The following is a 14,998-nucleotide window of genomic DNA, read 5'->3' on the forward strand; positions in this document are numbered from 1 at the left end:
ACTTATCACTAACTGGCTAGCTGGCAAGCCATACTCTCTCTTTGATATATAGCATTTTCCTTACACTCTTGAAGGACTAGCCTACTTCCCAGGCCCTTTCGGGTCTATAATTTGGGAAATTTTGAGGGGGAGCATCATACATAAAGGGAGCATTAGTTTTCAGAAGGTACATGAAGTCACCCAGTAGGGTGCAACCTAATGAGAGTCAGTAGTGCCCTAAAAGAACTGATAACAAAAGAAAGAGCAAAACAGAGTTCTCACACAGGAAAGTCTCATTATTCCAGTTGTTGACAAGGTTATTTTTCTGACCAGACTTAAGTCCCTTAAGGGGAAGGAACAAATCAGACTTGTTTCTTGTTCCCAAAGAACCATTATTGCTTGATGCATGAAGCTACTCCAGTTAATTGGAGAAGTTTGAATGAAATGCCCCCAAAATAGAAACTATATTGCATGACAGAAATCCAGAAACAAGGGTTCTAAGAAGCAAATTAATGAATAAATAAATAAATAAATAAATAAATATCCTTTAGAACATTTAAACTCTTTTTTGTAATAAAATCCAGATTTGGTTGCCTTTGCAACGAGAGCCAATCTTATGACACAGGTGTGGTGAAAAAGAAAAGAGGTTTATTTGAGTGCTGGCATCCTGAGAAAATGGGGGACTTTTCTCAGTCCTCAAAAACCATCTTGAGATCTCAGTGCTGACAGAGGTCTTATAAGGGGGACAGGGACTGTACAACAAACAGATCAGAGGGAGGGGAATGGAAAGTGATGCTTCTCCTAAGAAGGGGGAGCATAGGAAAGGGCGGGGCTTCTTCCCTTATTGGCAGAGTTCTCTCCAAACTGGAATTTGCAGTTTTACTGAGGACACCTGTGGCCCCAAGCATAGTTCTCTAAACTGCAAAAAAAGGCTAAATAGGGAATGACAATACAGGGCTTTATTTACACACTTTAAGAAAACATGGTGCTGGCTGCAGGCCTTGAGAAAAGGCAAAATAGAACACAGCATTTATCACTTAATTGCAATGTTAATTTATGGTTACCCTTTGACATGTAAAAAATTCAAAGTTCATTTACCTTTTAAAAACATAACTATTGTGTGAAGACATATATGTTTTGCTAAGAAATTACCACAAAATCTTGCACAAAAAAAAAATGCTTACAAACATTTTCTGATGTCTAGTGACTAAGAATGGGGCAGAAATTGTCCCCCACTAAGTCTAGGTCAGTGGTCGGCAAACTCATTAGTCAGCAGAGCCAAATATCAACAGTACAATGATTGAAATTTCTTTTGACAGCCAAATTTTTTAAACAAACTATTTAGGCAGGTACTTTGTTATTAACTTAATTAGGGTACTCCTAAGCTGGCCTTTGCTGAAAACGTCCTCAATCTGATGGAGGCATGTGGCTTGCAAGCACTGGAGGATATTTACTTTAGCAGCATTCCTGACCTCTACCGCTGTTTGCCGCCCACTGGTCTAGGCAATTGAATTCTTGCCTGAGCACACCTACCAGTTCCACATTGTAACAACTGAATAGCACACATAGCTTTTATAAAATGGCATTCTTCAGATAAGTGGTGGCCTTTTGAATAGGCATACACTTGATGGCCTGGGCAATGAACAGGAAGATTTGGACCTCTTGATTTGCATGATTTTGTGGGATTTTCTGGGTCAAGTGAACAGCAAACCATTTTCAGATGTCACCCCTGGTTGCTTTCGGAAAGAGTAAACCTTTGCTTTTTAATGACTCCTGTGCCTTTGTACTAAAACACTGATAAATCCTGCCGCAGACCTTGGCTGGAATTTCCCAGTCCTTATGTGAGGAGCTGTCTTTGGCTGCTCCCATCCATGTGCTACAGCTTGGAACAGAGCAGTGGTGCTCAGCCAGAGCTGATGTTGCTCCTGATTTATTTTGGGTGGTCATGACAGGAGAGAGGGACAGGGCGCTATGCTAATGGCATCTCGTGGGTAGAGGTCAGGGATGCTGCTAAAGTAAATATCCTCCAATGCTCAGGACTGCCCCCCACAGCAAAGAATTATCCAGTCAGTGGTGCAGAGAAACCTTAGAAAAGGACTACAGCTGTCACACTCGTTTGGCTGGCCCAGAAAAATGAATTTCTCACATTTTGCAAGAAACCAGAGCATGCAGTCACATATACACACTCACATAGTGTAAGTGTAACTAAATTAAAATTTCATTTAGTAAGTATGTAGACTTACTACATTTGGCACACTGATATTTTTCTATTATATTTCAAATAGAAAATGCTAGTCAGAACCCACTGTTCTGATTTCACAGCACACTGAGGGATCACAATCCATGGTTTATAAAATACTGTTTTAGAGAAGCTCCAAGACTTTGGTGTCCAACATAAGTGTTTTGTACGTGTGTTCAAATGATAGGTTTACCACTTATTTTAGGTCACTTGCTTAACCTCTATAGCCATCTGAACCCCTAACTATAAAATTAGAATAATAACAAGATCTACCTCAAGTCATTTTTACCAAGATTAAACAAGGATAAACATTAGAAAATGTCCATTATGTGGTAGACACTAAACATGTTAGTTCCTTTCTATGTACTATAAAGATAATCACTAACATCCCTTTTTCTAAATAGAAAATAAAATTCATACTGCAGTGGAAAAAGTATAGAATTCCAGTAGATAATAGAAATGAACCCCTTCCTGTGTGGAGAGAACTTAGACCAGGACTAAGCCCCACTACACACATTTGCACAAGGGCAGCATGACAGCCATAGAGCAGATGACTAACTCTACTCCCTTCTCCTCCTCCCTGTGGTTAAGTCCTCTGGTTTCAAAGTCTCTCACTGGCTTGTTTCACCTGTGTGGGAGCCAGGCTGCTCTGTTTCTATTCTGACTAGAGGCCTGGTGCACGAAATTGGTGCTTGAGGGGTGTATGTCCCTCAGCCCAGTCTTCACCAACTCCAATCTGGGACCCCTAGACAGATGTCTGACTGCCAATTTAGGCACAGTCCTACTGGAAGGATGGAAGGAAGTTGGACATTGGTCTCACAATCCAGGACTGCTGGCTCCTAACTGCTCACCTGCCTGGCTTCCTGATTGCCTCTAACCATTTCTGCCTGTCAGCCTGATCACCCCCTAACCACTCCCATGCCAGCCTGATTGATGCCTAACTGCTCCCTTGCCAGCCTGTTTGCTCTTAACTACCCTCCCCTGTAGGCCTGGTCACCCATAACTGCCCTCCCTTGCAGGCCTGGTCCCCCGCAACTGTCCTTCTCTACAGGCTTGATTGCCCCCAACTGCCCTCCCTTAAAGTTCTGGTCCCTCCCAACTTCCCTCCCCAGCTGGCCATCTTGTGGCAGCCATCTTGTGTCCACATGGGGGCAGCCTTTTTGTGTGTTTGAGTGATAGCAATTTGCATATTACTCTTTTATTAGATAAAATAGAGGCCTGGTACATGGGTGGGTGCCAGCTGGTTTGCCCTGAAGGGTGTCCCGGATCAGGGTGGAGGTTCCCTTGGGGAGGGGGTGGCCTGGTGAGGGGCCTGTGGTGGTTTGCAGGCCAACCATGCTCTTCAGCAACCCAACCAGAGGCCATGGTATCTGGGATTTATTTATCTTCTATAATTGAAACTTTGTAGCCTTGAGTGGGGCCTGGGCTGGCCAGGGTATGCAGAAAGCTTGGCTTCCTCTATCACCGGGAGAGCTCAAGCCTCCTGCTCTCTCCATGGCTGCAATCATCTTGTTTGCACACTTGCTGCTGATTGGCTGGTGAGTGTGGCTTGTGGTTATAGCAGAGGTATGGTCAATTTGCATATCACTCTTTTATTTGATAGAATAGTGAGCACAAATGGCAACCTGAGACTTACCTGGTGCAATTTGACACCAATGGCCACTGTTGGGTAAAGATATGGACAAAGGAAGACCTCATGGGACTCCACCAATTCCACCATTAACAAAGCAGATACTTCACCCTTCTGTCCAAATGTATACCATAAAATACATTTTGATTCTATGGTTTCATTCATTCATTCATTCATTCACTCGCTCATGTTTACAGAAACCAGGAGACTGCATCATGGCCGGGAAGCCCAAGCTTCACTATATGAATGGACGACTTCGAATGGAGCCTATCAGGTGGCTCCTGGCTGCAGCTGGAGTAGAGGTGGGTTCTGAGTTCTGTCATCGTAAGTTGAGACTAAAATTGACTGTATTAGAGTACTTTCTCACATAAGCGATAAAACTTTCATACTGTATGGCCTATGAATGGTTTTGCCTTAAGTAAAAATATTATGCATATTAGGAAAGAATTGGACTATTTGACCAATAAAATTATTAAAAATCCTGCCATTGTAAGAGTACAGAAAAAAATTAAAATAAAATTTTAAATGAAACAACAGAAACAGCTACTAAACATAATTTACTGACCTTATTTTGATTTTAATGAACAGTAAAATATTTATGACACATATACAACTACTGACTGAATATTAGAAGATATTAAAAATCATTGTTAATTTTTACTTGTTATTTTATGTGTGATATTGTGGTTATTTTGATAATAAATATAATGTTTTAGAAATATAAATTAAAGAGTTAAGTACTAAATGGGGTTGTTTCAAATTTTCACAAGATGGGAGTGTGGATGAGCATATATTGGGTCGGCAACTAAGTAATTGCGGGTTTCACACATATATGGCTTCAGTTGAATTTTTAGGTTTGCAGACGTAGTACAAATGTAAAACACATTTTGTTATTTGATAGTTGGCTATTCAGCTGTTAATCAGTAAAAAAAGTTTTTTGATCTGTTTTGTAGTTTTCGTTTGGCGTTCGTTGAAAAATGGAAAATCAAAAGGAACATTTTCGTCATATTTTGCTTTTTTATTTCCGCAAAGGGAAAAACGCATCGCAAGCTCATAAAAAGTTATGTGCTGTTTATGGTGACGAAGCCTTAAAAGAACAGCAGTGTCAAAATTGGTTTGCCAAATTTCGTTCTGGTGATTTTTCACTCAAAGATGAAAAACGCTCTGGTCGTCCAGTTGAAGTTGATGACGCCCTAATCAAAGCAATAATCAATTCGGACTGTCACAGTACAACACGTGAGATTGCAGAGAAGCTTCATGTATCACATACATGCATTGAAAATCACTTAAAACAACTTGGCTATGTTCGAAAACTCGATACATGGGTTCCTCACGAACTGAAAGAATCACAGTTAACGCAACACATTAGCAGCTGCGATTTGCTAAAGAAACGTAATGAAAATGATCCATTTTTAAAACGACTGATAACTGGCGATGAAAAATGGGTTGTTTACAACAATATCAAGCGGAAAAGATCGTGGAGCAGGCCAGGTGAACCAACTCAAACAACATCAAAAGCTGATATTCATCAAAAGAAGGTTTTGTTATCAGTTTGGTGGGATTACAAAGGAATTGTGTACTTTGAACTCTTACCACCCAACCGAACGATCAATTCTGATGTCTACATTGAACAACTAACGAAATTAAACAATGCAGTTGAAGGAAAGCGGCCCGAATTGACAAATCGAAAAGGTGTTGTATTCCATCATGACAATGCAAGGCCACACACATCTTTGGTCACTCGGCAAAAATTAATGGAGCTTGGTTGGGATGTTTTGCCACATCCACCATATAGTCCTGACCTTGCACCATCTGATTACTTTTTGTTTCGATCTTTACAAAACTCCTTGAATTGTAAAAATTTCAATAATGATGATGATGTCAAATCGTACCTGATTCAGTTTTTTGCTAATAAAATCCAGAAGTTTTTTGAACGTGGGATTATGATGCTGCCTGAAAGATGGCAAAAGGTCATTGATCAAAATGGGCAATACATTACAGAATAAAGTTATTTAGTTCCATGAAAAAATTGTCTTTGATTTTCTTTAAAAAATCCGCAATTACGTAGTTGCCGACCCAATAGATGACGTTAAGATTGGCTTGTGTGATAATGATTGTAGCTGGGTGATGATTACAAAAAGGATCTTTGTACTTTCATTTTGTACATGCTAGAAATTTTTTAAATAAAAGGATAAAAACTGTAACATTAGAATGTAATGTAATTAATATGAAGATATAACCACAAAAGTGGAGAGGAGCAGATTATAACAAACTGCCTGCTAAAGACTTAAGGCATGCAATCAGCAATTATTTTGTTGAGCACCTTTAAGTGCCAGGTTCTGTGCTTGGTTATGGGGATACATGGATGAACAAGACAGACAGGTCCGTGCCCTCAGGAAGCTTACATTCCAGTGAAGAGGTGATTAAAAGGAGGCATGGGAGCATCTAGAGGACATCCAAGCATTTGCAACAAGCATGTCAAACTCTTGGCCCACGGGCTACATGTGGCCCACAATGAATATTATTGTGGCCCAGCCAATATAACAGCATGTAAGAAATGTTTTAATAAAATTTCAAAACTTAATTTTTACAATATCCCGTTATACATAATTATTAATAATGAACTACAACATTCACTAATGACTAATTTCCCTTATGTGCCTTACCCGCAGGCACACCATTTCTCTCCACTAATACTAACAGTGAATATTCTAGCAGCCAAATGCCATGATATTAGTCTTGTGCTGACTTGTTTGGTGTACACAATAGGAAATATCTCACTTTTGGAGAACAAGAAAAATAGGTGTATTTGTGTTATGATTATTAATTTGTGCAGTGATTCAGTGTCTAGTAAGTTAATGTTGAAGAAAAAAATCTTAATTTTAATGAGAATATTCTATTATTTTATGTTAACGATGACTCATTTATTTCAGCCTTTTGTATTCAGCATGTCTCTATAGAAATAAACCTAGGTTTATATGAAAAAGAAAGCTTTTGTTTTTTTGCAGCTCACATAAACTTAAACCTTGTTTATTTGGCTTTTGAGTTTGACATGCTTGATTTTCAGTGTCAAAATGCCAGATTCTGCATGGAAATTTGGTATGTTTCTGTGGCAGTCTGTTGAGCTCTCCCTCTAGAGGTGTCAATGAGAAAAACACATCACTCTCAGTCTACAGCAGAGTGACACAGCAACTCTGAGGGTTTTTAGGAGAGGGAGTCATGGATGAACTCAGGAAACTTTGACCTACAAATCAGAGCAGTAAAGGAGGGTTTCAGGTGAGGGACACAGGAGCTTTAATGTGCTTCCTTCTGCCTCATAACAACATGTTTACTTGAGCCAGGATTATACTTTCTTCATTGGTTCATGAAGGCATGGGGACTGGAGCCTGGCTCTTTCTTAATTTCATGAGTCAGGAAGTACACAAAAAATACAAATAGTGCCATGCAGCCTTTTTTTTTTTTCTTTCTTTTTTTCCTCCATCAACCTACCCGACCAGCTCTGAGGTTCAGAAACGTGTTCAGAGTCTGTGAGCAGGATGAGTTCAGCACAGGAGGGGCTTCATCTAGTCCATCCCAGCTTTACTGAAGAGGGCATGGGGTTAGGATCTTGGACAGGATTTCTGGGTTCCCTGCTTCCAAAAGTTGATCTTCACAATCGTTTTCATCTCCATTAGCCTCACAAGCAACATCACACCAGCCAATGTTATCCTGACTTAGCCACCCTCCCTTGATGACCATCCTCCACCCTTTATATTTGTCTTGAAATGGAAGCTTTATAAATTGCTGCAAACATAACTCACTAGCTATCTGGTCTTTCCCCCATAGAATTATGTAGATTCACAATTGACTGTTCCACAGAGCAAGCTAGTCCAAACCCTTTATTATACTCAAACACTCAGAGATCTTTTTTTTATTATTATTATTTAAAATATTACATATGTCTCCTTATTGCCTGATTCACACCCCCTTCCCCCAGGACAGAACCCCACAACCCCACGCTCATGTCCATTGCATAAAATAATCCTTTTAAACTATAAAGAAAATGAAGTGATGTAATTGTCACCTTGGTGACAGCATCTTAGATGGTTATGGGCCCAAGGATACCCCGTGCTGGGGGTCACACTTTTTTGGCTTGTCTCCTATGGAGAGAAAGGCTTTCCTGTGTATTAAAACTCCATAACTAGTAGAACTTCCAAGTCCCTTCCCCCCAATAACACTCCCCTCCCAAATCATGACCAGACCATTGACAGATGTAAAAGCAGGTGGAGGTGAATGGAACCTCCAAGTGTGAGCAGTTAAGTGCTGAAAGCCATGCTCTGTCCTCTTTTTAAAATATCTTTATTGTTGAAAAGATTACAGATGTTTCCTCCCCACCCTCATGCACATAACCCTCCATCTTGCTCCTGCATAGTCCCCAGGCCTTCCCAGCACTATTGTTTGTCCATGGGCTAAGCATATGTAAATTCTTTGGTCAAACACTTCCAGCCTCCCCACCTCCTGCCACTTCCCTCTGAAATACATCAGTCTATTGCATGTTTCAATGTCTCTGGATCTGTTTTGTTTGTCAGTTTATTTTGTTCATTAGATTCTACACAATCATGTGCTACTTGTCTTTCTCTGACTGGCTTATTTTGCTTCATGCTCTGTTCTTGATGGCTCTAATCTGAATTTCCAAATGGCATGATTGTGTTCCTCTGTGTACCATGCCAAACTCAGAAATCTTACCTCCTCCCTATGATGTACCAGGCAGAGGTCATTTAAGGTTAAAAGTTCTGTAAATACTATGGAACGAATAACAATAACTCCTTTATTCTTTCTGGTTCTAGTTTGAAGAGCAAATTTTGGAAAGTCGAGAAGACATGGAAAAATTAATAAATGGTAAGACAATGTATCTAAATTGCTCCGATGAGGGAATCTAGAAAGTCAATAGTGAGATTTGAACATTGGCAATGTCTATGTGTGTGTATGGTGGGAGCTGGTGGGTGAGTGAAAGAGGAAGAAAAGTAGTTCAGGTTTAAGGGTGGTACTCCGTAAGCAGGTCTCATCATTCACTCAGGGCTAGGAAAGGCTTGAACTCAGAGTATTCACTAACAAATCATCCCTTGTGACCTGGAATGCTGGCTCCTTGCTTCTCCTTTCTGCACCAACTGTGAGGAGCTATGTCCACTCGGGACTTCCCTGAAACTCCAACACATGCATCAGGGTGAAGAGAGTAGAAATTGGCCTAGCAGTTGCTTTGAATTATCTCTATGGTTTGTTGCAAAGTAACATCTTAGCAATATTGCAGATGTTGAAGTTAGGGAAAGAGACCCCTATGTAAAAATCTCTCCAAAACTGCCTTAAATGCCAAGAACACCATGAGAGTTCCTGTGGGAACTTCCCATCTGGCTGGCTGCCAGCTGCAGCCTTTTCCAGCTTCTTTTTAAATATCCACAAAGATATATATCAATTGAAAAAAAAATACAGGCAGCTACCATGTATCTGATGGGAAATAAAAAGGTAAATAAAATAATGCGTTAAAAAATAAAAAAGCAGATTGATAAGAAAAAAGACTATAAAAAACTAAGAACAAAATACCATTTTGTTGAAGTATTACCTGATAATTTCAACAAACTTGTTTTCCACTTAAAAGACTGTGATGCAGGAGAGACTTCACTCTACTTTTCTTTCTTCTTTCACAAGATGGGTCTTTGATGTTCCAGCAAGTGCCCATGGTGGAAATCGATGGGATGAAGCTGGCACAGACCAGAGCCATTCTCAACTACATTGCTGCCAAATACAACCTCTATGGGAGAAACATAAAGGAGAGAGCCCTGTAGGTATTTTTTCTGTGTTTTAATAAACAATTAATAGCCATTTAGATTCTTCCTTCAATGATCAGGATTGTGTTGGGGGATCATGACCAACAGCAGCACGATCCTTGGAGGAATAGACTGAGGTCCATTCCAGCAGAGAGCATGAGGAGGAGGGACTCCACTTGAAGTGGAATCAAGCAGTGAGATTAGAAAAGAAGACTCAGTTCACAGAGGTAACACAGGGAGTGACAGAGTTTTCTAAACACTGGGGAACTATGAAGCCAGGATGATGGTGGAATCATGACTCCAAGTGCTCAGGCCTTTAAAAAAAAGACTGGGAAAGAAAAGGACACAAAAGGGCTCATTCTCAAGCTCCAGAAATTATAGAAACAGTTATCAGGAATCTCCTGATACCCCATTCTCTTAGATTTTTAAACTATAACATATTAAGGCAGGTGACAGTTTACAATTGGATCATTTTTGTCTTTCAGGATTGATATGTATTCAGAAGGCATTGCAGATTTGTATGAAATGATCCTGCGTTTACCACTATTTCCACCTGATGAACAAGATGCCAAGATGACCCAGATCAGAGAGAGAACAACAAATCGTTATTTCCCAGCCTTTGAAAAGGTAAGTGGGCTGTTCAGTATCTGGGGCACTGAGATTAGAGGACAAAAAGGAATGGTGCCTGGAAAGTCCCAGGACACTGACCTTCATTTCCATTGGGGCCTCCTGACTACTGATGGGGCACCCTGGCTCTCCAGGGATGTTATCAAAATCAGCTGTGGGGAGGATAGGAACCTGTTATACCCAAGTTATAATCTGTCAGCAAAAGTTCAGCTTACTGGGCCCTGACATAGAATTCTCTATTTGATGGCATTTCATGGCCACAGTTAGAGCCACATGAGTGATTGGAGTAGATCCTGCAGAACACCATGCAGGGGCTTTTCATCCAAGAGGAGCACCAGGAAAGCAATTCATTGGAAAATATGCTTGCAACACGATTAGGAAACATGACCCCAACTGCCCACGAAGAGGATATGGTAGTGTGTCTGGGATGGATGAGATGTTTCTAAACAGAGAGAAAGGTGGTGAGATGGAGAGGAAGAAACAGATACAGAGATGTTAAGGAATAAATAATCTACAAATTTTGTGGACCTGGCTCTCAAACCTTTGAGAACGTCATGCAAAACTAATGAAATAAAGTTCCATCAATATACATAATACCTATATTATTTAATTCTTCTCTTTGAAGGTAAAAGGGGAGTATTTCAGATTAAAACACCCTGACATCATGCTAAATAAAAATCATGAACAACAAGATTATAAGGGATACAAGAGGCTTACATAGAAATAAAAAGATTAATACTGAGGAACTTATCTTTATAAAGTATTAAGTCATTCATTCACTCAAATGTTAATTTGTTGCTTGTGTGTGAGGTTCTATTCAAAGAGCAAAAGATTTGGTATTTATCAGGGCACACTAGTACACTCTCCTATCCTTGTGGTGCTAAGAGTTTAGGCACATTTCACATGATGGGAACCTAAACAGACTTGCAATTTAGGTGCATCTATACTTTAAAAAACAGAGTCCCATGATAACATGAAAATAAAGAGCCCTATGATCAGGTGAATGCAAAATGCTATATTGCAATGGAAAATAAAGAGAAAATAAACAAATGGGACTACAAAATAAAAAGTTTTTGCACAGCAAAAGAAACCATCAACAAAACAACAAGAAAGCCCACTGCATGGGAGAACACATTTGCCAATGTTATCACCAATAAGGCTTTAATCTCCAATTAAAAATACAGCATTTGAGCCCTAACTGGTTTGGCTCAGTGGATAGAGCATCAGACTGTGGAATGAAGGGTCCCAGGTTTAATTCTGGTTAAGGGCATATGCCTGGGTTGTGGGCTTGATCCCCAATATGGGACATGCAACAGGCAGCCAATCAGTGATTCTCTCTCATTATTGATATTTCTATCTCTCTTTCCCTCTCCCTTCCTTTCTGAAATCAATAAATGATTGATTATATATATATATATATATATATTTTTTTTTATTTATATATATATATACATATATATATATTTCTTAAAAAACAGCATTTGATATTTTATTGTAGTCATTAATTACTTATTCAATCATATCTATCTATCTAGTCTGAAAGCTTATTTGCCAAAATGTTATCTTTAGTCAGTGGTCCATGTGTGATTTTTTCTCTGTGGTGTCCACATTGCTGTAATAATTTTTAAATTTCTTTATTGATTAAGGTATTACATATGTGTCCTTATCCCCATTACTCCCCACCCCACTCCCACTCATGCCCTAACCCCCTTGTTGTCTGTGTCCATTGGTTAGGCTTATATGCATCATACAAGTCCTTTGGTTGATCTCTTCCCCTTACTCCCTCCCTCTCCTACCTTCCCTCTGAGGTTTGACCATCTGATTGATGCTTCTCCGTCTCTGGATCTGTTTTTGTTCATCAGTTTATGTTGTTCATTGTATTCCATAAATGAGTGAGATCATGTGATATTTATCTTTCTCTTATTGGCTTATTTCACTTAGCATAATGCTCTCCAGGTCCATCCATGCTGTTGCAAATGGTAAGAGGTCTTTCTTTTATTAAAGCACCATAGTATGTCATTGTGTAGATGTACCACAGTTTTTTAATCCACTCATCTGCTGATGGGTACTTAGGCTATTTTCAAATCTAAGAATGGTGAATTGTGCTGCTATGAACTTAGGGGTACATATATCTCAGATAATTAGTGACTTGGAGCATGTTTTTATATGTCTCTTGGCCTTCCTTCTGTCTTTTTTTTTTTTTAATATATTATATTGATTTTGTACCGAGAGGAAGGGAGAGAGATAGAGAGTTAGAAACATCGATGAGAGAGAGTCATTGATCAGCTGCCTCTTGTTTATTTTCTCTTCAGTTTCCACTGCAATAATTTTAATAATATTTCTCCAATATTTAATTATAAAAAACTGAAACAAAAAAGTTGAAAGAGATGTACCAGCAAACTCATATATACTGACCACTTTGATTTAAAATTAACATTTTATACTATGTTTGTTTAATCATATATCTCCCCATCCCTCTCTGCTGTAATCAAACATTATTTTTTTTAATGCATTTAAAAGTAAGTTACAGACAAGTGCAGTCACCCTTAGGCAGTTCACATGTGAATTATAGCAAATTCTCCCAATGTTATTGAGAGGCACAGGTGCCTTAGGAGTAGGAGACAATGTTGTAAGAGAAATGGTGAGTTCACATTGTTCCAGGATTATTTCAGGTCCTACATAGGTAGACCAGGAGATGAGACTAGCAGACAAGAGGAGAAATGTAGATCTTGAAATAATGTTCTCGAGATTGAGGAAGGATGTCATGAAGATGGGGTCTTTGCCCAAAGGACAGAGAGAGAACAGCCTGGAGAGGCAAGTTCTGAAATCTTAGAGCTGCTGAGGCTTCAGGGTGTGTAACACACAGAAACACAGTGCAGCCAGGGAAAGTCCGGGGCCAGACCAAAATGCACAGAGATATGGGGATGGGGAAAGGAAATGGTTGCCTGGGCGTCAGCTGAGGGGTGAGGAAAACAAACAGCAAAGACCTGCTTCTTTCTGTCTCACTGAGTCAGGGAGATGAATGTGGTCTGATGCTTTGCACCTGTCCAGGGAGACAGCACAGGTGGGAAGCCAGGCTGGAGAGACCTGGGCAGGAGCAGGGGCACCCAGCCTGAGTGCACCTGTATTCATAACCTGCTTCCTCCAATGCACCAGGTGTTGAAGAGCCATGGACAGCACTACCTGGTTGGCAACAGGCTGAGCAAGGCTGACATTCACCTGGTTGAAGTTATTTACTATGTTGAAGAGATTGACCCCAGTCTTCTGACCAACTTCCCGCTGCTGAAGGTGCAAGGTTTCCTCCCCTTTCACAGCCCTGGGGAGGGAACCCACATCCCCCATCTTGGGATCCAATATCTGGGCTTTTGGAATGGCAATGTTATGGCATCATTGTTCAGGTTCCCTGCCACCAGGTCTTCAAAATTTTCTTTTAGGCCTTGGTCTGAGGTAGGAAAAAAATCTTGTTTTGCCAAGTAAATTGGAGGAGGATGCTGCTCCACAGAGAATAGTTTGTCTTTCACAATGAGAGAGACCTAGGGTTTAGTGTCTCTGTCCTCAGCCCTCTTCCATGTATTTTCTGTCCTCATTTTCTCTGGGATTCCCTTCCTCCCAAGGGTGTCGTCGTCTCTCTTACCTGAGTCTGTGTGAGCAGGTCTTCTTCCTCTGATTTCCTTCCTTCAGCTCCTGCTCCTTCTCTCAGATGTGTGTGTTATTTTCCCCACAGCCTCTTCTCTGTCTGTCTTTCTGTCTCTCTCTCTCTCACAGGGAAGATTGCTTTTGACTGCCCTATATTTTGTCACACTATATTTTCTATCTTTCATTCCAGCCCTGCCCAGTTGTCTCACATATTCATTTCTCCAGTTTGGAGCCTTTCCCTGTGTTGCTCTGACAGACTCATTAGTCTTCCTTGTCTACATAAGAGTGAGAATCCACAGGGTTTCCATGAGGGCAAGAAGACTGTGAACTGAACCCTGTCTCTGGGGAAAGTGCTATTGAGCTGTGTTTCCTTCCTCTAATCTTCTTGTCTTGCTGGGTGTCCCTTTCCCAGCTCTCTGCTGGTGCTGATGGAAGAAACTCCTCTGGTCCTGTTAGGAGGGTCTCAGATTCCCTGGCTGTGTGATGACGGGTGGGTGTTGTGTCTCCATCTGAGGCTGTGCTTTGTGCATTGCAGGCTCTGAAAACCAGGATCAGCAACCTCCCACCTGTGAAGAAGTTTCTGCAGCCCGGCAGCCAGAGGAAGCCTCCCATAGACGCAAAGGCAGTAAAAGCAGCCAAGGAGATTTTCAGGATTTAAATAAAGCAGGCGTGGATTCCCTAGCACATGCAGGAGCAGTCTTTAGAAGTTGTCCAACAGTGAAATGCTCTACCTAGATGTATACCTTGGATCTTGTTAAAATAAGTTTTTCCCAAGTAATCAAATAATAAAATTCGATGAGCTGATATTGTGTAATTTGGTTCATTAAGATCCAATATGAAATCATATTTTCAGTCTCTTTTGATTGCATCTCTAGATTATGGAGGGTTTTGTCATCTCTGTGCAAGAGTCTGAACTTCACTATGATGGCAAAAATCGCTAATTCTGCAGTTTTAAAGCAGCAGAAGGTGACAGAGTTAAATGTACTTCTTAGACAGACCCATTTGAGGGCATTATGTTAAGTAAATAAGTGAGGCAGAAATAGACAAATACCATAGAATTCATATGTGGAATCTAAAGACAAAAAA

General features: G+C 40.3%; 2 protein-coding genes across 2 annotated transcripts in view; both read left to right on the top strand.

Annotated features, from left to right (window-relative positions):
- LOC118705999 (glutathione S-transferase A2-like) overlaps positions 1-1,539 on the top strand; it is a 19,479-nt gene extending 17,940 nt beyond the window's left edge. Inside the window, exon 7 of the mRNA XM_036415137.2 lies at positions 1,483-1,539. Coding sequence (XP_036271030.1) covers positions 1,483-1,539 — 57 coding nt within the window. The remainder of the gene's footprint in view (positions 1-1,482) is intronic.
- Positions 1,540-4,044: 2,505 nt separating this feature from the next.
- Positions 4,045-14,716, top strand: LOC118705404 (glutathione S-transferase A2-like). The gene is made up of 6 exons (XM_036414164.1): positions 4,045-4,150; positions 8,675-8,726; positions 9,531-9,663; positions 10,135-10,276; positions 13,433-13,564; positions 14,448-14,716. The coding sequence occupies exons 1-6, from the start codon at positions 4,064-4,066 to the stop codon at positions 14,568-14,570; spliced, it is 669 nt and encodes a 222-aa protein (XP_036270057.1). The 5' UTR covers positions 4,045-4,063; the 3' UTR covers positions 14,571-14,716.
- The last annotated feature ends 282 nt before the right edge of the window (positions 14,717-14,998 follow it).

Source organism: Pipistrellus kuhlii, unplaced genomic scaffold, assembly GCF_014108245.1.
Source record: "Pipistrellus kuhlii isolate mPipKuh1 unplaced genomic scaffold, mPipKuh1.p scaffold_m20_p_5, whole genome shotgun sequence".
In the NCBI taxonomy this organism is placed as follows: Eukaryota; Metazoa; Chordata; class Mammalia; order Chiroptera; family Vespertilionidae; genus Pipistrellus; species Pipistrellus kuhlii.